The following is a 25091-nucleotide window of genomic DNA, read 5'->3' on the forward strand; positions in this document are numbered from 1 at the left end:
TCTTTATTTATATTTGGAGTCATCTTTGAGCACCAGGGTAATTGCATTTCTAATGTAGCTATATTGTGCTATTTGTCTTATTTTTTTTACTGTGAGATCAGTTCATAATTGGGCTATATGTATAAAGAGAGTCAAACATATTAGTCACCTGTATTCTTCAACATATTTTTATTGCAAAGCACAATGTCTATCCTTTTTAGTTATCCCAAACAATTAGTCTAAATCCTGATAGTTGAATGATTAAGCTATACATTTTAATAACTTGGAAATCAGCATGAACTGCCAATTTGTCAATCGCTATTATTAGGTATTTCAGAATGCCATGTCAAGGACCACGCAATTGCTTATTGCCATTTTCATCTCCATACACAGGAAGATATATGTCAAGTGGAAAGTAGAAAAGTATTGTTTTTGACAACCAGTTCAAAATTGCGATTCAGATTGGCATACTGTATGTTGATAAAATATTTGAATCCAGTTAAACATAAGCTATCATAAGCTTGTGGATCTCGTAGCATTCAGTCCTACTCTGTTAACTCATTCATTGTTATGCTACTTATCTGCAAGGACATGAGCTTTTTCCCATTTCCTTGGTTTCTTAGATATTTTTCCAACAATAATTACCATTCTCCTTTTTAGCAGTGTAGCATATAGTCTTGTGGTAAAGCCAAGCTTAATTGGCCAGTTTCTATAAACTACTGAGATCTTTGGGAATTGCAGTGGATTTACTAGCATTATATTTAAGCCTGATATACAGTTCACCAATCAGAAATTTTCTCCAATTCATGCAATAGAAGAATAATGAAATTATTTCCAAAGTTTTGTCCTCCGTTTTTTGTAATTTCAGTGAAATTTCTTATATTTTCAAAATCTGAGATGCTTGTACTACAGTATTTGTACTGTAGTACAGTATTTATTCCTTTCAGTAGCAATTGTTCTCAAGGAAGCAAGAATTACTGTTATTTGATAGAATTTCATAATTAATTCCTGATTATAGACTTCTGCATATAAATGTTCCTCTTTACTATGTGTAAGAGATATTTTACAGAAATTTGTGTTGAGGTTGTATGCTTATATTTATGTTAGTAAGTCAACAATCCTGGCATGAGATGAGTCTAACATTTACTGTTGGAATCAGGGGTACATTTAATGCATCACATAATTAAAATAAGCAAACTCTGAATCACTTCTTTATTAACTGTCCCTTTATATTCAAATCAGGTCTAAAAATAATAATATAGCATTTTGGGAAAAAGATGCAGCCCAGTAACCCAGATGCCGAAGCCAAAATGGAGAAGATCTCTACAGCCACCATATATTTTCCCTTGATACTCAAATAGGTTGGAACAAATGATATCCAGACACTACAAAAGACCAACATGCTGAAAGCAATAAATTTGGCTTCATTAAAGGTGTCAGGTAACTTCCTGGCTAGAAAGGCCAATGTGAAGCTGATAGAAGCCAAGAACCCCATAAAGCCAAGGACGAGGTAAAACATGATGGCTGAACCTTCATTACATTCTAGGACAATTTCTTCAGCCATGGAGTGCATGTCTAAATCTGGGAATGAAGGAGAAATTGCCAACCACATTGTACAAATAGTGAATTGTGCTATGGAGCAAGATAGGATAATACTTTTGGCCAACCTGTTTCCCACCCATTTCCTCATTTTGGAGCCTGGCTTAGTGGCCATAAAAGCAATAACAACAATGGTTGTTTTCCCCAAAATGCAAGAAAGGGCTATGGAGAAGATGATGCCAAAAGCCGTTTGTCGCAACAGACATTTCATTTGGTCAGGTTTCCCAATGAAGAGTAAACTGCAAAGAAAGGAAAGGAGGAGAGCAATGAGAAGAATGTAAGTGAGGTTTCTATTGTTGGCTTTGACTATGGGTGTGTCCTGGTTTTTAATGAAGACACCCAGCACCAAAGTTGTGATGAAGGAAAAGAAGAGACTAACAGTGGCCAAGGTGGTTCCCAGTGGCCCACTGTAAGACAGGAAGGTTGTAGTTTTTACAATACAGAGATTTTGAGCCTTATTTGGATATTGATATTCTGAACAATGGAAGCAATCAACTGCACCTGGAAAAATAAAGCATTAAGATCCATTTCTAAAAATAGTAATATAGGGGAACAGATAATTAATAGAAGAGTTACTTAATGAGATCAATTTAAAAGCCTGTTTAATGCACATTATATTTAGTGCCACAATGTAAGAATACTAGAATGTCTAATACTTACACTTTGCTTTATGATTATAATTCTATCCTGTTCCTCTTTTATATAGCTTCTCCTCCCTCTCCCCCTCCCTCCCTCCACTCCTTCTCTCTTTTCTATCTTTCTTGGGAAAATCCCTCATTCTACAGTAGAAAAAGGTTTTCATTAGGCTTATCTTTTCATAGTTTTGTTCCCGATTAATCAGAAGCAGTAATTTGCAACAACCTGAATAGCTCATTTATTTTTGGATTCTCTGAAACATCTTTTCATTCTTAAATTTAAGAAGCAATGTCATTCATTCAATCATGATATTAAAAGTTCCCTTATGAGTTTTAAATATTAGCATTTCAAATCACAGTTCCCTTATGAGTTTTAAATATTAGCATTTCAAATCACAGTTGAAATTAGCATTTCAAATCACAGTCTGAATAGTTTTTCACAAAGCAACTCTTACCCATCTGGTTTGAAATTTTCCCTTTTGCACACGGAATGCAGCCATAACAGCAAAATGGCTTTCCTTCTATTTTCCTCTTCCTGGTCCCCGAATAGCAATTGTCATTGCATACAGTAATAGATTGAATCTATCAAGAAATGAAAGCAGGATTTATTAAAAGTAACAATTTTCTATCAGAAAATTCTATTTCTGTGTGAATTTTACTTTTAAATAATAGTGTACAAGTGTCACATAATCAATTGGTTTAGAGTAATTGTAATAAACTACAGCAGAAAGTGAGAACTAGCATCAAAACTGGAGATAGGAACACTATAAACTGGAGACCAAGGAAGATAGCATCTTTTGGCTAGGAGAATGTAAAGATCCAGGAGAATTTATTTTCCCTGCATAAATTCGCTGGAAATTAAGAATTACCTTCACCCACCCTTTGTTTCAATTCCTTTCTCTACTTCCACAGCAATGTGGAGGTTTTCTCTTTGTACCAGGTTTAACATGGACCCTGACATGGGATTCCCCCTTTCTTTTTTTCCTTGCCTTCCGTGCCAGGAAGGTAAGCACCAATTGCTTTCCTTTGGGTGGCCATGTCTTTCAAGTATCGGTGGGAAAAGAAGCAATCTAAGAGCCATAAATTTATCATTCTTCTTCCCCTTTTAGGGATAAATAAAAACTTGGGAAATCCATCCATTCCTCCATCCTTCCACTTATCCATTTATCCACTCACCCACCCACCCATCCATCATACTGTTCTTGGTATTCAGATCATGTCTTCCAGTATTATCATCCCTAAATTGATTGCCTTCAAACCATCTTCTTGGGGAATGTTCAAGTTGACATAGGCCTTTCAATCCTAAAATTGCAGTAAAGTAGGAGATAATTCCTTTATCTCAGGGAAATTGGGGGGGGGGGGTCAGTAATTAACTTTGAAATGGTCAATAAATATATATTTCCTACTCCACCTTTTCTTATGGAAAGATAAATGTCTCTGTCTCTGTCTCTCCGTCCCTCCCTCTCTCTCCCTCCCTCCCCCCTCTCTGTTTCTCTCTCTGTCTGTATTGTTTATATGTGTATTTGTAAACATGCATTTATTTATACAACTCACAACACCAAATATCACTTGATATCACTTGATTCAGTATCACTATTGGGAAACATACCATGGATTTTCCAAAACATATCCTTGTTAGGGAAATCTCCCAGCACATACAAAATGCATTAAACTTTTCACACCATCAATATTAAAATGTTGCAAATTCTGTCATATGTAGCTTTAATTATTTTAGTGCATATCTAAATCTAGACGAACTAGTCCTAGATCTATTATAACTAGGCAACCTTGCAATGCCAACAAGGAAAGATTCTAGGTATTGGATTAACTTCTGCTAAAAGCAAAGAGATTTCACAAGGAGATATCAGGAAATATACTATACACATATTTCAATCTTTGTATTTAAGGTTCCTGGTCATTTCAGATAATCTTCAAGTTGCAACAGTTCACTTCAACACTTCAAAGTTACAAAAGCACTGAAAAAAGTGACTTATGACTATTTTTCACACTTATGACCATTGAAGTATCCACAAGGTCAGCTGATCAAAATCAATATGCTTGGCAAGTGGTTTGTATATTTTTTATTTATTTTAGTTTATTTATATTGCTGACTATTCACCCATGACGACTCGAAGCGGCTTACACAATGTAAAACCATATTTAAAACAAAATAAAAATAAAAAGAATAAAAAGAATAAAATAAATTAGTAAAGTACAATAGAACAAAATGTGGGAAAGAAAAAACAGAAAATCAAAAACTAACTCCCATCCCCCTCCCTGCCGACAGCAGATCACACTAGCCACCTGATGGGCTCCATCCCTCTCTGGGTTCCCAAGGCCCGCTGGCAAAACCAGGTCTTCAGTACCTTTCGGAAGAGAGCTAGAGTGGGGGCCATTCTAATCTCTGGGGGAATGATGTTCCAGAGAGATGGAGCCACCACAGAGAAAACCCTTCTTCTGGGTCCCACCAGGTGTATCTCCCTCAGAGGTGGGACTCGCAACATTCCCGGCCTCCTCGCTCTAATGGGTCGGGTGGATGTGACTGACAAGAGATGTTTCCTTAGATAACCTGGACCCCAGCCATGAAGGGCTTTAAAGGTGATAACCGGCACTTTGAATTGCACCCAGAAGCAAATTAGCAACCAATGCAGCTCCTGCAGGAGAGGTGACACATGTGCACACCGGGTTTTGCATAAAATGAGGGCCACTGCATTTTGCACCAACTGAAGCTTCCGGATGCTCTTCAAGGGCAGCCCCATGTAGAGCGTGTTGCAATAATCAAGACGGGAAGTGACCAGGGCATGAGTGACTGTGAATAGGGACCGCTAAGCCAGGAAAGGGCATAACTGGTGCACAGCCTGCAGTTGTGCAAAGGCCCTCCCGGCCACGACTGCCACCTGCTCTTCAAACAGGAGTCATGAGTCCAGGAAAACCCCTAGGTTACCCACAGGGTCTGTTTGGGGTAGTGCCACCTCATCCAAGACTAAAGGAGGTAATTCTCCCTGAGCCAACAAACCCAAACCCAGAGCCATTTGGTCTTGCAAAAGTTTAGTTTCAACCTGTTGCTCCCCATCCAACCCCTAATAGCCTTGAGGCACTGCGAGAGGGAACATTTAATTCACCACAGGCCAAGACATACAGCTGAGTATCATCAGCATATTGGTGATACCTCAGTCCATGGTGATGGATGATCTCACCCAGAGGCTTCGTATAAATGTTGAATAGGAATGGAGAGAGTACCGAGCCTTGTGGAACCCCGTAAAGCAGAGGGCAACGGTTGGATCTCTCCTCTCCTATCAACACTGACTGAGAGTGGCCAGAGAGAAAGGAAGTGAACCAAGACAGCACAAGGCCTCCTATTCCCATCCCCTGAAGCCATCCCAGGAGAATCCCATGGTCAATGGTATCAAAAGCCGTCGAGAGGTCAAGTAGAGCAAGGATGGATACACAACCCCCATCCCGCTCCCACCAGAGATCAACCAAAACTGCGACCAATGCCACTTATGTCCCAAATCCAGGCCTGAATCCTGACTGGTGAGGGTCGAGATAATCTGTTTCATCCAGAAAACTCTGGAGCTGCTGTGCGACCACCTTCTCAACAACCTTCCCCAAAAAGGGAAGATTGGAGACAGGTCAGAAGTTATCCAACTGGGTGGAGTCCAGTGATGGCTTCTTAAGAAGAGGGCAGACCACAGCCTCCTTAAAGTGCTGGGGCATTGTCCCCTTCTGTAGAGAAGCATTAATTACCACCAGAATCCACCCACCTGTTACCTCCTGGGAAGCTTTCACAAGCCAGGAGGGACATGGGTCTAAAATACAGGTGCTGTGCACATACTCCCTAGGATCCTCTCAACTTCTTCAGGAGCAACAGGGTTAAACCATCCCCAGATAACAGGGCAAGAACCTGCCTCAGGAGCTTCCATTGGATCAGCAACCATGCCAGCATCTAACTGAGAATGAAGTCAAGTGATTCTGTCTTCCAGAAAATCTGCAAATTCCTCAGTGCACCCCATCAGGTGGACCTCAATCTCCTCCTTGCCTAGAAGGAGACGGCTCACTTTAAAGAGGGTCGCTGGGCAATTATCTGCAGACACAATTAGTGTGGAGAAGTATTTATACTTCGCCTCATGAATCACCACAAGGTAGGCCTTAGTAGCAGGTCTTACCCATGTTCAATCAAGTTCATCACCTGCCTTCTGCCAGTGGCGCTCTAGATGTCTCTTCATGCGTTTCATCCCTCTCAGTTCCTCTGTATACCATGGGGCACAGAGAGGTCTATGGGTGAGAAGAGGTCACAAGGGTGCAATCCTATTCAGAGCCTCAATCACCTTCCTATTCCATATAGTGACTAAAAACTCAGCTGAATTGCATAATAGATCTGCAGTTATAACCCCCAGATCCTTCTGGAACTCATCTGGGTCCATTAGTCGACAGGGGCAGACCAATCTACTATGTCCTGCTTCCCTATGGGGGTATACAGCTTTTGACAGATTCATTGCCACCAGACTGTGATCTGACCACTACAAGGGGACCAAGGACAGGTCTACCAATTCTAGGTCACTTAGACACTGCTCCAACAAAAACACCAAATTGGGAGTGTGACCACTATTACTAGTTGGGCTCCGGATAATCTGGGACAGGCCCATGGAAGTCCTTCCAGCAAGTGGCTGGTATATATTATGGTTGCAGTGCCCTGGGATCTTGTGATCATCTTTTGGAACTTCAAGAAAATGAGCAAAGTCAAAAGGAAACCAGATAATTTAACAAATTACTTTAAAATGACAGTGATTCAGTTAACAACTGTACCATGAAAAGTCATCAAATTGAGCAAAACTTAATAAGTATCTCACTTAGCAACACGATTTTTTGGGCTCAATTGTGGTCATAATTCAAGGACTACCGTAATTCGAGTACTACCTCTATTTCTTCACTTTTGCAGTTTTCAACTTAACAACTTAAAGGATTACATCCATTCAAAACAATAATTCTGAGTTTGAAATCTGAGCAGGCTATACCTGGTTAAACATGGCGGGCCAGATGATGTCTTTTGCAGAAATGGTGAATAGCTTATCCGAAGCTGTTGGATCAATCTTTCCAACTTTGACTTTAACAAAGGTCTCATTTGGGAAGATGACCCAATTGATAATGTCAAATCCAGTTTCTAAATCCCCAGTTTCATTGAAGGAAATTTTCTGTCCTGCAGTGTTATTAAATGAGGTAGTTCTCAAATAGTGATGGAGCTAAACAGAAGCAGAGGCAGACAATTATTGGGAAGGAAGGAAGGAATAGAAAGAAAAAAGAATCAGTAGTATTAAGTTAAAGGTTATTCATTTAATATGATTGAGCACATTAATAGAATAATTGTTTGTTAAATATTTATTCACTGCCACAGATATATTGAACCTCTGCCAAACTCAGAGATGCTATTGTGTCTTAATTCTTGCTTCCATATTCTTGTAGCATTGTTATATCTTCACAATTACAAATGTTTCTCAAAACAAGGGGAAAATAAAGTGGCAAGAAACTTAAAAATTATCACTCCAGCATTCTCATTAGCCAAAACCTTTGTCGAAAAGCTTATTGCATTAGATAGAACAGCAATTGAAAATGTTTATTTATTCTTTTATTACCTGCCATGCTTTTTGAGCCAACAATATTTCTCTCCCAATTTCTATCCTTGTTTTGCATTTGGATTGGAGGGAAAGCATGGCTTGTAAGGCATGTGCCACACCATAGACTGCATTATAGATGCTGTAACTCTGCCCACTCATGGTGGTATCAAACACAAATTTAGGTAGTTTCTCCAGCTTCTCTTCTCCAGTGCACATTATTTTATCTTCATCTAACTTATCTTTAGGGAAATAACATTCAAAAGCCTGTTCCCAGAACACTCTCATTAAATAGTCTTCTGCTTCTGAAGTTGGGTTTCTCATCTGAAGGAATTGATTGAATCCAGAGATCTCCTTGGAAGAAACTCTGAAAGATATAACACCATTGAAGGCATGTATAGCCATTGTTCTTTGAAATGCAACTGAGGTAAACTCCATCTGGGCTGGCATTATCCAAACTTTATCTTTTCCCTCAATGGATGACTCTACAAGTATTTCAACATAAGGCAACATTCTAAAAAATATAGTGCTCTGATTTTCACAATATAGGACAACAACATTGACAGTGCTCTTCATGATAATCATGTATGTTTTGCGAAAATCTGTAAGGACATTCAAAAGATCATTAGAAAATGTTTCCTTGGCCATCTCTTCTATGAAGTCAAAGCAGATACCTTTCTGAGAATACAAAGTAATAGTATCTTGTATGAATCTCTTTTCACTCTCATCAGGTTGGGAAATCAGTCCAATCCATGTCCATCTAAAATGCAACAACAAGTGGAGAATACCCATAATCTGTTGGTCACCATTTGGGAAAAAACGATGAAAGAAAACAGTTTGTATCTTGTCAACTGTCGTTGGAGAAGACCCATATATTAGCTGAATATAGGAAAAAAAGAAACATGGTTTTCCAAAATGAAATATTCATTATTTTTAAAAAAAATTAATTTAATTTAAAATAATGTGTGGTCCTCCATAATAACCAAGATCCAATTATTTTCAGAAAGAACTGATGTGAAGTCTTGATGTTATTGAAATATAAGTACAAAGCCAGAGATCTCAGAAATGCATTAATTCAGGTCATATTATACTGAAAATGGACCAGAAATATTAAAGAGTAAAATGGTTTGGTTCAGTTTTAGGAAAGAAACATATCCCAACATTTCATTATCATTCTTTTGATAGGAAACAGAAAAAATATATTAAGCAATAATGTCATGGTGAGGTGCAGATGAGATCAGATGAACAACACAACAACACTGTTCTGTGTTCAATGTACACCCTACCCATTCTCCAGCTTTGCTTAGTTCCCATCTCATAAACTTCCTGCATCCTAATTTGGATACATATGAATATACATTCTAATATGGATATATATTGCTGTACACCAAGCCACATCACTCTGGCTTTAGAAGGCCAGAGTGAATGTTTATGGAGATTCTCAATTATTTAGGTCATGGTTGCCTCAAAGGTGTTTTCTTTCAAAAGGCAACTGGACATTCAAAAGGCAACTGGTCTTCAACAAGAGTACTGATTTATTACCAGCCCATCAAGGACTTAGAAGTTGAGGGTTGTGCAGCAAAAACTAATGAAGCTAATAACTTAAAAGCCAGCCATCAATGAACCCCAATCAACATCTAAAAAGCCACTTACAACAAGCAATATAAATATCACACACAGAATGGCACACAATCTGCTAGAGAGAAGTTTCCTGAAGATGGACTCCAGCATGAGTCCAAAAGACTTTGTTTTTCTTTGAGAAAGATGTTTCCCTTCTCATCCAAGAAGCTTCTTTCAGTTGTGACCATCATCATCATCATCATCATCATCATCATCATCATCATCATTGTCATGTCAAAGACCCTTGGAGGTCTTCTAGTCCAATCCCCTGCTCAAACAGGAGACCCTAAATCATTTCAGAAAAAAATGTATGTCCAGTCTCTTCTTAAAATCCTCCAGTGATGGAACACTCACAATCCTTGAAGGCAAGATGTTCCACTGGTTGTTTGTTCTCATTCAGGAATTTCTCCTTAGTTCTAGATTGCTTCTCTCCATGATTAATTTCTATCCATTGTTTCAGTTTCACCTTCTGGTGCTTTGGAACATAAGTTAACCCCTTTGTGGCAACCCCACAAATATTGGAACACTGCTATCATGTCACCCCTAATCTTTCTTTTCACTAGACTGGATATACCCAATTCCTGCAACTGTTCTGCTTATGTTTTAACCTCCAGTCCCCTAATCATCTTACTTGCTCTTCTTTGCACTCTTTCTAGAGTCCCAATATCTTTATTTATAGAGTATTCCAAGCTATTTATAGAGTATTCCAAGATGGCGGCAAAGGAGGAAGCAGTATCAGATCATGGAGAGAGAAGTTACTAATTAAGTAGGAAAGTATAAGCAGAGGGAAAAAGGGAGGGAAAAGGAACAGAAAGTTAGATAAGGAAGACAGAAAGGATAAAGGAAAAGAAGAAAATGGGTTAAGGAAAAAAATGCCAGCAAAACAGCAGTGCAGCAAATGAATGGCTGCACGCTGAATCAGACGCAGCTAGCAATAGAACAATAGATCCAGCTCAAGAGCCCAATGTTGGAAAAGAGGCAACTGAAAGCAGCGAACCAGCAACTGATAAGCTAACAAGAAGGGAGGCTGAATGAGGCAGCAAACCGGTGGGACACAAAGTATTCAGTAATTGCTTAGACCTATACTCCAATCTAGGCAGTCCAGCTTCAGGTGTAGATAGGCATTTCAGGCCCCAGGGCCTAGCAAACTTGAGGCAGCTGACTACCATAGCCCTCCCCCTGGGTCCTTCCAACCTGGAAGCCTTCTCCAGTGATCTGCTCCAAGTGGAAGACTTGTGGATGACTTGATCAACATTTCCTTGCCAGCAAGGCCAGCATCTCCCCCACCTCCTGCTAGCCCAGCACCCCTTCCCAGAGGCCTGTCTGGTGAAGGACAAAAGACCTGGAGCAACCCATCCAGCATAGGGAACTGGTGCTGTGAAAAATGAGAATTGGAGAGGCGAGAAATGCAGCAGCAAAATCCATGGAGGAGAAATGCAGCAGTAGCAGCAGCAGAACCATTGGAAGAGGTTATCATAGCAGTAGAATCAGACAGCACAGCAGCAGAAGCATATGGAGTTGGAGAGATCTGACCTCTAAAGCTGAGTGACAGGTGAGTGGAGCAGACCAGACAGCCAACCAAAAAACTATAAGGCAGGTGAAGAGAACTGACCAGAGAAGAGACGATGCTGAAAAGACACGAGCACCAAAGGACAGAAGGGAGTTGACAGAGAAAATGAGAAGAGGCCAGAGCAGCAAATGATGCAAGTGAAAGCAGCAATTAAGCTTGAGATCCCAATAGGGAGGGAGGAAAAAACCCAATAGAGAATGAAATAAACACAGGACAGAAAATAAAATACAAATGAATAGGCAAATAATGACAAGAGTGGAACATTAGAAATCAAGGAAGAATAGGATTAATAAAGTTCAATCAACTAAGGCAAATCTTAAATAATAAGGTAAGGAGGAATTGGAGGTCAAAAACTTTTTAAAAATAAAGGGAAGAAAAGGGTAAATAAAAAACAAGCTAGAAAAACAAGCAAAAAAAAAGAAAGAAATAAGGATGGGGGGAAAAAAGAAAGATACAAAACATTTTACCCTAAAAAGAACCAGCAAAAAGAAACAAAATCATGGAACAGGTGACTGATACTATTGTGTTTTGCCATATATGTTTCATGTATGTGCTTATGCTTAATGGGAGGCAGTCCCATTAAAACTGAGCACCCAAATTATATATGCATTAAATGTAAACTATGTCAACTGCTAAAGGAAAAAGTAAGGAATCTAGAGGCAGCTCTAGTTAAACTCCAACCTATGCAAGAAAGCTATGCCTAAATCAAACCATATAATGAATAAAAAACTCCCAGAGAATTTGATCCTGCTGATAAACCCTTGGAGAAAGACAAATTGAGGTATGTCACACATAGAAGGAAACACAATAATCAAAGAAAGAAGCAGCAAACATCTAACAAACCGCTGCTGCCCAATATAACCCAATCAGAGGCAGTCCCATTAAAACTGAGCAACCAATTTCTCCCCCTAGTTGAAAATATTCAGACCCACAACCTCCCCCTTAAAGAAAACATGTAAACATTTAGAAAAGAGACATTATCCAATAACCCTAAAAAAGTCACATCAACCAACTCAATAAACAGAAAAGCATCCAAGACTGCACCTCCTAAAAAAGGAAGGTGAGTGTTGGTGATAGGAGATTCTTTTTTCAAAGGAACAGAATCAGACATCTGCAGACCGGACATACAATCTAGGGAGAGATGATGTCTCCCTGGAGCAAAAATCAAGGATGTGGCTGAGAACCTGACCAAAATAATTAGGTGCACAAATTACTATTCTTTTCTACTACTACACATAGGACAAATGAAACAAAAGTGGACTTGAAAACAATATTGAGTGATTAGGAGCAGCTAGGCAAGAAAGTCAAAAACTTAAATGCACAAGTAGTTTTTTTATCCAGTAAGAGAACAAAGAATTGCAGAAGTAAACCACTGTCTAAAAGGTTGGTGTCGTCAAAAAAAACCCCTTTGAATTCCTGGATCATGGTCTCTATTATCTCCTTGCTTTTGGCAAGGGATGCGCTGCACCACCCAAAGACTGGGAATAATATTTTTGGAAAATGACTGGCTCAACGTATAAGGAGGGCTTTAAACTAAAACTGGGGTGGGGAGGGTGACCAATCTTTAGGATCTCCAGGAGCTAATTCCAAGCAGAAATACCTAGAAAACAATTCAAATAATGAAGTAAGGAGGGGTGGGAAGGAAGATAAACTCAAACACCTAATAGGAGACATGGGAAACATATCCAGAGTCAGACATAAAGATCTCAAGTGCCTATATACAAGTGCACAATATCTAGGGAACAGAGTGAACTAGAACATGAAGGTAGATACATGAAGGTAGATATCATATAGTTGGAATAACAGACATTTGGTGGGATGTAACCCATGACTGGAACATACTGATAGAAGGATACAAACTGTTAAAAAAAACAGACCCCATAAAAGAGGAGGTAGAATTGCACTTTGTGTAAAGGACCACTATATTGCTATAGAAATGTATGAAACCAAAAATAAAAACCTCCTAGAATGCATATGGGTCAATACATACATACATACATACATACATACATACATACATACATACATACATACATACAGACCCCACATACAAACCCCTAAAGACAGACCCCACCACCTACCTAGAAAAAACCACCAGATCCAAAATAAAAGCCTCCCCCATCAGTGAAGAAATCCAGCAAAGAATCATACCCAGAGAGAAATCATCCAGATGCCCTAAGCTTTATGGTCTCCCCAAGATACACAAAGAAGGAACCCCACTTAGACCAATAGTCAGCTCCATAGGCTCACCTCTACAAAACCTAGTCAAATTTCTCGCCAAACAACTGCAGCCCTATGCAGAATCCATCAACTCACATGTAAGAAACTCATTCCAGTTCATCGAGATCATAAAGAAACAAAACTTACAACCCAGCGACCTACTAGTGAGCTTCGATGTCATATCCCTCTTCACCCAAGTGCCAATAAAAGAAGCCTTGACAGCCATCCAAAACAAATACAACCCCCCCAAGCACATCCTAGATCTGACCAACCACTGTCTATCCAATACATACTTCACCTACAATGGACAAAAATACAAACAAATAGAAGGAGCACCCATGGTATCACCCCTCTCACCTGTCATCACAAACGTCTACATGGAACACTTTGAAACACAAGCTCTAGAAAAATATGATCACAAACCCAACTCTGGCTCAGATACGTAGATGACACCTTCATAATCTGGCCACACGGGAAAGAAAAACTGAACAACTTCCTCACACACCTCAACAGCCTACACCCCAAAATACAATTCACCATGGAAACAGAAGCTAACAATCAACTTCCCTTCCTAGATGTCTTGGTGTACAAAAAACCCAACGGCTCTCTAGGACACACCATCTACCAGAACAAAACACATACAAACCGCTATCTACACGCACTCTCACACCACCACCCAGCACAGATCAATTCCGTAGCCGAGACACTCATCTCCAGAACAAAATGCTTAGCTGATGAACAACACCTAAAAACCGAACTACACACTCTCACCAACGTACTAACAGCCAATGGATTCCAAAGAAAGAAGATTACCCACCTAATCCAAAAAGAAACCCCAACCAAAATCCAAGACAGAGAACAAGAGAATGGCAAAGCCCTCCTCCCATATATAAAAGGCACTACAGACAAAATCAGCAAGATCCTCCAAAAACACAACATTAAAACAGCATTCTGCACAAACAGAAAAATATCCACCATCCTAAGAAACCCTAAAGACAAAATCGAGTTAGAAAACCAAGGAGTATACGAAATCCCTTGCACCGCCTGCCCCACCACATACATTGGACAAACTAACAGAAGAATAAGTGCACGCATTGAAGAACATAAGAACTCAATCAAAAAAGAAGAACCGACCTCTTCCCTGGTCCAACACCTCAAAGCCACAGGACATGAGATTGACTTTAAAAATACTAGAACTATCGCCAAAACCGAACACTTCAACAACAGAATAATCAGAGAAGCCATAGAGATAGAAAACGCCCACACAGCATGAATAAAAGAGATGACACCTCCCGCCTACCAGCCATTTGGAAACCCGCCCTCATGAACAGACAAGTACCTAACATGAAGAATGACACCAGACCCACACCCACGAGGGCCACACAAGATGCCACCACCACACTTCCACGTAAAAAGCAGACTCACACCCACACAGAAGATGAGACACGACCATGGACCAGAAGCCGCACTGCAGCTGCATCACTACGACACTTCAAACCCCTCTGAGCCATACATGAAGCGAACTGACCCCCACCATGAAGATGCAGCACGACCATGAACTCGAAGCCAAACAGCAAGATCACAGCTCACCAGCTTAAATCCCCCAGCAACTAAGACTAACCTGAGCACAACCAAGCCCCCACCTGAACAGAACACGCCTCCAGCCAATCAGAACACGGCCAACCCCCCAACCAATCAGAACACAGCCAAGCCCCCACCCAATCAAGTCACACCCCCACTAGCAGTTAAAAGGAAGAACCAGCTGCAAGCTCACATCACTCTGAGAAGCACAGAGGTGAAGACACAAGCCTGAAGATGATGAATGAGACTTCATCAAAACGTTGCCTAGATACTTCCAATCTTACGTGGGAGAAAACCCGAATAACCAAAGATCCACATACAAATACCCGCGAGAACTTCAGAAAACAATATATATATATACAGGTCATAGCATCAACTTCAATGGCACCAAAACCCTGGCCACTATAGAAAACCCTAATCACAGAATCATCAGAGAAGCCATAGAGATTGAAAAAAGACCAGAAAGCATGAATAGAAGAGATGATTCCACCAGGCTGTCAATCATTTGGAAGCCTGCACTCACAAACAAAAAAATCTCCACACCACAAGCCAGGCAAACACCTGGGCACAAACAGATCCCCCTGATACCTCCAGCTCAAACACATCCCAACCAGGCACCCAGATGAAACCCAGCTTCCTAACTAATGATAGCCGCCCATTTACCCGAAGCCAAGCTGCACTAAAGGCCTCCATTAAAGCAACACAATGCTGCCAGCCAATCAAGATACAAAAAGAGCCAAAAATAGACAGAAGATATTAGAGACACCAATCAAGCAGAACACAGCAAACTCCGAGACCAATAAACACAGACCAAGACTCCCAACCAATCAGGATGAAGAAAAAACCATTCTGGCACAGCAATAGGCTGCCCCAAATTCAAATCTGAAACCACTGTAAAAGTCTGACTCACAGACGGACACAATACAGAAGCCTGATGATGGCACATGAGATTCTGCTGAAACGTTGCTACAACTTTAAAAGAACAACTACAATGACGTGGGAAAATACCCAACCAAGCCGAACACCATACATGTAAGTACCCGCGAAAACTTAAGAAAACATATATATATATATATATATATATATATATATATATATATATATATATATATATATATATATATATATGTGGATCTTTGGTTATTCGGGTTTCTCACAGTAAGATTGGTATCTAGGCAGCGTTGGCGAGGTCCCACTCGCCATCTTCAGGCTGGTGCTTCGGCTTAGTGCCAGTGCAAGCAGTTGCACTGGCACTAAGGCGAAAGCACCAGCCTGAAGATGGCGAGTGGGACTCGCCGAAACGCGTTGCCTAGATACTCGAATCTTACTGGGAGAAAAAAAAATGGTGTGGAGTCGCGGCCTCCGGCGGCAGCGACTCCCAACAGCCCCAGCCGGGAAGGGAAAGGCAAAAGCGCTTTGCCTTTCCCTTCCCGAGGCGGCGGGACTGGGGCCGCACTGGCGGTAGTGACTCCTGACTCAGGGGCCTCCGAGGGAGGGGAAGAGAGTGACTCCTGCCTCCCGCTGTCATCATCATCTTCTTCTTTTGGGTTAGTGAATCAATTAAACCTTTCATGATAGTGAGATCGTTTCCCAAATTAATTATTTTTATTTTTGAAATTTACCAGTAGCTGCTGCATTTCCCACCCTTGGCTTATACTCGAGTCAATAAATTTTCCCAGATTTTTTGTAAAATTAGGTGCCTCGGCTTATATTCGGGTCGACTTATACTCGAGTATATACGGTGTGTATATATATATATATATATATATATATATATATATATATATATATATATATATATGTGTGTGTGTGTGTGTGTGTGTGTGTGTGTGTGTGTGTGTGTGTGTGTGTGTGTGTGTAAAGAATGACATGGCTATAGGTGTATACTATAGGCCACCTAATCAAATAAAACAAGTAGATGTCCTTTTTGCTAACCAACCTGCATAACTGGATAGAAGCAGTCATGTCAAACAGACAACAAATGGTCAAAATTGGGAGTGTCCTATCAAATTCTGTACCTGTCAACAGAGGTGTCCCTCAAGGCAGTGTTCTAGGACCAACTCTCTTCATACTCCACATAAATGACCTCTGTGATCATATTAAGAGGAACTGAATCCTCTTCACAGATGATATAAAGCTATTCAACACGACTGACAATACCGCTACCCTTCAAAAAGACCTCGACTATGTATCAGAATGGTCAAACAAATGGCAACTTCAAATCTCAACAAATAAATGCTCTGTCTTACATATTGGCAAAAAATATATATCAGAAAATAAAATATAGGCTGAATAGTCAAGACCTTGTTGATGATCCAAACTCCGTCAAGGACCCTGGAGTACTCATCTCTAATGTTCTAAGTGCTAGAGCCCACTGTAACTACATAGCCAAAAAGGCATTAAGAGTTGTTAACCTAATCTTACGTAGCTTTTTCTCTGGTAATATTACACTATTAACTAGAGCATACAAAACATTTGCTAGACCAATACTCGAATACAGCTCATCAGTCTGGAACCCACATTATGTATTTGATATTAACACAGTTGAGAAAGTCCAGAAATATTTCACAAGAAGAGTTCTCCACTCCTCTACTCGTTGCAGAACACCTTATGCCACCAGACTTGAAATTCTAAACCTAGAAAACCTAGAACTACACCGCCTTCAGTCCAATCTAAGTATAGTATATAAAATCATACATTGCAGTGTCCTACCTGTCAATGAATACTTCAGATTCAATCATAACAACACAAGAGCAAACAATAGATACAAACACAAGGTTAATTGCACCAAACTTGATTGCAGGAAATATGCTTTGAGCAACAGAGTGATCAATGTCTGGAGTACTCTACCTGACTCTGTGGTTTCTTCCCCAAACCCCCAAAACTTTAACCTTAGACTTTCTACTATTGACCTCACTCCTTTCCTAAGAGGTCTGTAGGGGGCGTGCATAAGCGCACCAATGTGCCTACCGTCCCTGTCCTATTGTTTCTTTTTCTTTTCTTTTTTATTTTTCTTATATGTATCCATGTATTCATAACTATGTTTTTACTTATACCTATTATCTTGTAAGCAATTGACAAACCAAATAAAATAAAATAAATAAATTGAAAGACAAAAAGGACAAGTACAAAAAATGGAAAGAAAGACATACAATTAAGGCAGAATCTCAACAGATAGCCAGAATCTGCAAAGATGATCAGTAAAGCAAAGGCTCAGAATGAAAAAAGACTTGCAAAAAAGTAAACGATAATAAAAAAGATTTCTTCCAACATATAAATAACAAGAAAAAATCAAGGAAATAGTCAGTCCACTAAAGAGAGAAGATGGCAAGGAAGTAACAGGCAACAGAGAGAAAGCAGAGTTGCTTAACTGATTCTTTGCTTTGGTCTTCACCAAAAAGAAACTATAGCCCAACCTACCAAAAACAATAATTGTAAAAAACAGACTACTAATAAAAATTGAAAAAAGGCCAAAACAAATAAAATAGGAAGAAATCTTGATGAATACAAATCACTAGGACCTGATGGATTACATCTCAGAGTTCTAAAGGAGCTGGCAGATGTTATCTCAGAACACTGTACCACGTCTTTCAAAAAACCTGGAACTACCAGAAGATTGAAAAAGATTTAAGAGGGAATAGAAAGGCAACTTACCAAATTTGCAGGTGATACTAACCTGACAGTAATAGCTAACCCTAAAAGATAGGCTCATGATCCAGATGGATCTTGACAGACTTGAACATTGGACCCTATCTAAGAAAATGAAATTCAATGTAGAGAAATATAAAGTCCTACACTTAGACAAGAAAAACCAAAAATACACATATAGAATTTGAAGGGTATATGGGGTATAAAGTGTAAAGGGATATAGGGTAAAACCAGGCTTAATAGCAGTAATTGTGAGAAGGATCTTGGAGTCTTAATTGACAGCCAGCTAAATATGAGCTAGCAGTGTGCAGCAGCCAAAAAAATCAATGCAATCCTTAGTTGCATTAACAGAGGGATAAAATCAAGATCAATTGAGGTATTAGTACCATTCTATAAAGCCTTAGTAAAACCATACCTACAGTACTGCATCCAGTTTTCATCACATTATAAAAAAGATGTTGAGACTCTAGAAAAAGTGCAGAGAAGCAACCAGGATGATTAGGGAACATAAAACATATGAAGAACGGTTACAGGAACTGGGCATGGCTAGTCTAGTGAAGTAAAAAACCAGGGGAGACATGATAGCAGTGTTCAAGGGGGTCAAGCAATTTCCCAAGGCACCCAAAGGCCAGACAAGGAACAATGGATGGAAACTTGTCAAGGGGAGATTCAACCTAGAAATAAGGAAAAAAATTCTGAAAACAATCAACCAATGGAACAGCTTGTGTTTGGAAGTTGTGGGATCTTCATCACTGGAGGCTTTCAATAAGAGATTGGATTGCCATTTGTCAGAAATAGTGTAGGGTCTCCTGCTTGGGTGGGAGGTTGGACTAGATGACTTTCAAGGTCCCTTCCTCCCAAATATCATGGTAACCAAAACTGGATGCAGTACAGTATTCCAAGTGTGGTTAACCAAGCCTTATAAAGTGATACTAAGACTTCATGAAATCTTGATTCTATGTCTCTGTTGATGCAGCCTAGGATTGTGTTGGCTTTTTTGGCAGTTTGTTTCCAACCAATTAAAGAAGCTCCTTGAATGAAAAGTGAAAGATAAAACAAAGTCCAGTTGCCTTTTGAAAAAGCACCTCTGAGGCACAGAGAATAAATTTCCACTTTTCATTTCAATTATTTCACATTTTAGTCATGTATCTGCCTCTTACTTTCCATTTTATTCTATCTCAATCTCAGGAAAAATAATACTAGAAATCAAAGACTTTCCCTCCCCTTTTTCAAACAGGGGTAGAAAATGTGGAAAAGCAAACTTTTTGTGTCCTGAAATGTAACAAGTGCTATATCTTTGGATCATTCTTTCCATTTTCAAAAACTCAAATTCAAAATTGGACAGACAACAATTGGGTTCGATTTAAAGAAAACCATTTTTTTCAAAATCTTTTTTTTTCAGATATTAAATGTCCCACAATCCTACCACATTTAATTCTCTCATGTAATTCTAGATATCACATTCTAGCTGATGGGGTTGCTCATCTCTAATTAAGCCGTTAACTAAATTTCAAGAGAGAGGAAGGAAAAGCATTCTGCAATTTAAAGAGCATAATAACAATTCCCAAATAATAAGACATTGAATTTCTTAAACATGAATAAATATGGCTATTAAAACATGGTAAGAAAACATTTTCACAAAAATGTATCAATACGTCTATAAAGTATTTATAATTCAGTCAAAGAATCATAGTCTATTAATTGTTTTGGATTCAGACTGTATCATGCTGTGTATTTAAAATATCTCATCTAACCCCCACATTTTCCCCATTTCTGTTTGAATTGCCACTTTATTTCCAAATTACAAAATAATTACACAATTGTTTTCTTGCTCTGTAAACATAACTTTCAAAATGTAAAAGGATGGGGAGAATTGATTTCAACTTGTGGGCTTCTGTTACTGAAACTTACAATAAAAGAATGTTTAGAATTCATGATTTTGGTTTTCTGATCTTGCAAGTCTAAAAGAATTCCCCCCTCCTCTCCCTTTACATTCGAAAGCACAAGGAAGAGTCCATTCTGATTTGCTTTCCCAAATTTCCTTTCTGCTTTGGGCTCAGATTCTTTTGATCAGATCATTTTTTATATTGTGGCTTTTCCTCCTGGCTCTCAAGGCTCTTTCCTCAGCCAATTACATTTCAATCAAGGGCAAATCTTACCTGGGGCATCTTGTAGACATTCAAGATGTTTGCCATGTAGGGATAGATGTGAGAGTTAGGTCCTGCAATAACGGATATTGCCCTATCCTTGGCATCACACATATAATTGGGGATGAGACTGCCCCGTATTGAGAGAAGTTCCATTGAAGCCAAGTATGTCCATTTCGCCATGAAATAACTATTAGAGATGTGCATACCCAGAGTCATGTTGGGTAAAATGTGGTTGTTTTCATTGACTTCTTTTACAGCTAAAGCCAATGCCAGAATATGTTGATAGTTCTGTAGGAAAAATCTGCAATGAGAGACAAAACATATTTCATTTCTTACAAAATATGGCATTACATATACTTTATTTTCAGCTAAACACTACACACAAAACATGATTGTACACAACCATTCAGGAAAGCATGTAAATGCCTCAAAGATGCTATAGATGTACTCAATCGTATGAACAATGTGTCAATTACACTTGATGTAATGTAAGAGTACGAAATATAATAAAATATTTTCTTTAAATGAAAATAGTCTGCAGAAATATTTCAGTGTCCAACACATTATTTTAGAGGAAAGACAAAATGCTCTTAGGAAAAACATAAAAGTACAATTTTTCACTAGATGGCTGTTAATTCATTATATAGAATTTTCACAAGCAAACAGAGAAATTGCTTTACATTAATAATCATATTATCGTCTGGCTGTAATTGTTAGACACATTTCTAGTTTTGTATCTTTAACTGTTCCATTTTCCCTCTGGTTGATTTTGTGGGGGTGTGTGTATTTGTGTTTGTGTGTGTATGTGAGAGAGAGTAAAACATCTGTTTTGAAGCATGGTTGAAGGTAAATGTTCTATATAAGTCTCTCTCTTTTATCTTCACACAACTTTCTTATCCTAAGCATAGGTAAGCATATATGATTATCCTCTTACATTAGGGCAGAAAGAACCTATCTTTGTGCTCCATGCTTGCTGAAGCACCTGTTTAGAATCAAATTCAAAATGCTATATAGTACCATTGTTCCTTAATATTCAGAGCAAGTATTAAATCATGAAATGTTGACATTGAATTAGCAACAAAGAGTCTTTTGATAGTAAAGCACTGATGATTTTACAACAGTAAGTAAATGAGAAAAGCTTAATATGGATTTTTAAATAAAAATGTTTATTATTTAATTGGCAAGTAAGAAATATCAGTGGGTAGCAATCTATATTAGAATGAAGGAACTAACCGGCAAGAAACAGGAGAAATAATTTGTGTTGCAAGTAATAATACTAATTAACTCAGTCCAAGCATCCTACTATAGAAGGATATCTGGTCTGCGATATGCTACAGTTAAGAAGAGAAAGTCTTTACATGAGCTCATCAATCAGTTCTTCAGGGGGATGCCTTTTGAAACACACTGGATCAGATATCATGTAGAACTGAGATAGTATCCCAGCCATTATGAAATCACCTGACAAAAAATATTTGTGCTTCATAAGGGGAGATTTCCCCACAGCACATCCATTCATTTGAGGAATATGGAATGTAAGTCCTGGCAGTAACACTGCCATAATTGCAATGAAAAATATCATCTTTTTTGAGAATACCTGTGTCACCATATATGAACCAGTTATGTCTGCAACAATGGAACATAACAAAAAAATAACCTATCTCATTAATTAGAATAGCTTCCATATATATCCTTTCTCAAAGAGAAGATTGTTACATTTCTAGCTCTCTGGTCCCACAATTAATACCACTTTTCAATCTTGACTTGTTCTTTTGGATTGTCCCTTGGACATCCCCAAGGATTTGAGAAGAAGCTACATAACTAAGACTCCCTAGGTAATTATAGGGGAAATCAATAGATGTTCAGAGAAGCTCCCCAGAGAGTTTGAGTGGGAAAATAGAATGATGGCATTCATGGACTTGAACAAAAGGGTCGTAACTGAAAACAGAATTAGAAGTAGAGAGAAAGAGAGAGAAAGAAATTCCAGTCAACAAATGCCAAACATGAACTATTTTGCTAGAACAACCTCACTTAAACATTTTCCAAAGAGCCAAAGAGAAGTCAACCCATCATGTTTCCCCCCCTCCTTTATTTCTTCTTTCAAGAGTCCTTTCAGCACTTTGGTTATTGTAATTGTAATTTAATTATATCATGACATTTCTTTTTAACTTTCTTAATGAGAGCAGGTCTTTAAACGGCTCAGAATCATTTATTTGTTCCAAACAAACAAACAAACACAAACACACACACACACATGCACACACACACTAGTGGAGACAAGGTTTTAATTGGGCTACATTTATAAAGTGAATACATTTCAGAACAGAACATTTTCCAAAGTATGGGAAACCCATCTTTTACAACACTGTATTTGCTGCAAAGAAAAAAGATCACGTGGTTCTTTTTCTCATTTCAAGTGATTTTTTTTAATCCATATCCTCACAGTCCTTGTAGATACATATTATGGCCCATAATGTTATTTTTTTCTGGCTTGGTGAGTTACACAAGCCTACATCTAATCAAACCAATCAACTTATGCATTATTGATATTTTATAGTCTAAATTACTAAATTATATTTACTAAATTATATTTCTGATATTGCATGATCAATTGCATCAATTATGAATGTTTACAATCAATATTTTGCTTCAAAACAATATTTAAAAACATCAGTTTTCAAATATAATCGCAAACCCACAGCAAGGTTGAAAAAAAGTCTTCTTCCTATGCAGGGGTGGGCTTCAACAATTTTAGTAATGTGTTCTCTGCCTCTTTGCTGTGTGGGCATGGCCATGGTGGGCATGGCCTAGTTGCCTCCTGCATCATGGCTGGTGGGTGTTTTTGCCCACCCCAGACACTGTAATCTTTCCTCAAGCCTCTGGGAGGGCGAAAACAGCCTCCCTGTGCTCCAGAGGCCTTGTGGAAGCTGGAAATCAGCCCATTTCTGGCCTCTCCAAATTTCCAGGGGGCCTGTTTTTCGCTCTCCCCAAGCCTCCACATGTGCCTTGCACTTATCTGCATCCAAATGGGCCACATGGGGACTCCTGGGAGGGACGGTGGTGTGGGTGGGACTAGTCAGGAGTGGGATTTGCAGGTTCTCCATACTGCACAAAATCTTAGCTAGGGTCTCTTTTGAACCCCTGCGAACCCCAAGCAACCTACCCCTGCACGTGCATATAAAGCTGCATTTGTGAAAGCAGTGTGCATTCATGCACAGAACCATCCCCTCTCCCCCCCCCACTGCCTCCACCAGTCCCCCAAGCCAGAAAGGTTGGAGACCTCTGATTCTGAGTACTCCTTCCTTTTTAATTGGGGGATTCAATTTGTGCTACAAGTCTTAGTTACTTTATCATATGCAGAAAAAAATACCTGTGATTATGACCTGTTTAATAAAGCTAGGACAGGCAACAATACTAATCTGAAATCCTTTCTTTTTTTTTTCTTTCTTTCTTTTTTTTTTTTTTTTTTTTTTCCATACTAGTATTCCTATTATTTTGTGGGCAAATAACTTGGAGCACATGAGAACAACCAAACAACAAATTAACTCTTGTGGTTTTCTCTCTTCTCTTCTCTTCTCTTCTCTTCTCTTCTCTTCTCTTCTCTTCTCTTCTCTTCTCTTCTCTTCCTCTCCAGTTCTTTGATGTGTATTCAGTATAGAGCCTCTCTATATAGGCTCTATATAAACCCTTTCACATGATTCCATGAGTGAAGAGATTACCACAACCTTGTAAATATTCAGTTTTGTGGAAATAAGAACATTGTATCACTCTAGTACATAGCAGTCCCAGAGCTAGGCCAATCTTGCTGATTCTGGAGTTAATTCCAAAAACTCATAGCTTGTCACGCCCCTGTTGGAGTCTGAATCTGAGGAGGAAGCCAAACAGCTGACAGGGAGTGGGAGAGTTGCTCCATTGGCTGTGGAGGAAACTGGGGAAAGGCAAAGTCCAACTGGGCAGAGCAGGAAAGAGATAGAACAAGGGACAGGGAATTCAAGGAGTTCAGACCCAGGCCACCCCCTTTTCATCCTAGGGCATGTAGGGAGGAACAGAGAAGAGAGCAACATGGGTTGTGTGGCTTATGTGGGAGGAAAGGGCCCTGATTCCCTTCATTAGCAGCAGCTGGGAATACAATTTATAAAAGAGGCAAGCTGCGTGCGGCAGGCTGTTGGGAGCAAACGTGATGCTATCTTGTATTGTCGTGGCTTATCTGTGTTACTGGTGTCTTCCCAACTGTGTGAGTTTTGCCATGTTTTCAAGTCTGAAATTCTTGCTCCTGCCCTGCCAAACTAATTACTTCAGTTTGGCTTGTTTGGACTTTAAGTTACAGTTTATGTTTACCCTGTTTGGGACTGAATTTTCTGCTGTCAAAGGCTGTTCCTGGGAGTTTTTCTCCAGCCAGAAGGTAACCTGGACATTGAGGGCAAAGTTGGAGTTTATAAAGGGTCATCACATAACTCAAGATAATGCTTCCCAAGTATTTGAA

At 39.2% G+C, this 25091-nt stretch overlaps 1 protein-coding gene across 1 annotated transcript; it reads right to left on the reverse strand.

Annotated features, from left to right (window-relative positions):
• Positions 1–1183: 1183 nt before the first annotated feature.
• LOC148129278 (vomeronasal type-2 receptor 26-like) lies at positions 1184–22169 on the reverse strand. The gene is made up of 6 exons (XM_087947437.1): positions 21970–22169; positions 20621–20798; positions 7844–8701; positions 7229–7453; positions 2669–2795; positions 1184–2079 (listed from the first exon to the last, which is right to left on the reverse strand). Exons 1-6 carry the CDS (start codon positions 22167–22169, stop codon positions 1184–1186), a joined length of 2484 nt encoding a protein of 827 aa, XP_087803563.1.
• Between the last annotated feature and the right edge of the window lie 2922 nt (positions 22170–25091).

This window comes from Notechis scutatus, chromosome Z (assembly GCF_049901735.1).
Source record: "Notechis scutatus isolate UNSWTSFEM ecotype Mainland chromosome Z, rNotScu1.2, whole genome shotgun sequence".
NCBI lineage: Eukaryota > Metazoa > Chordata > Lepidosauria > Squamata > Elapidae > Notechis > Notechis scutatus.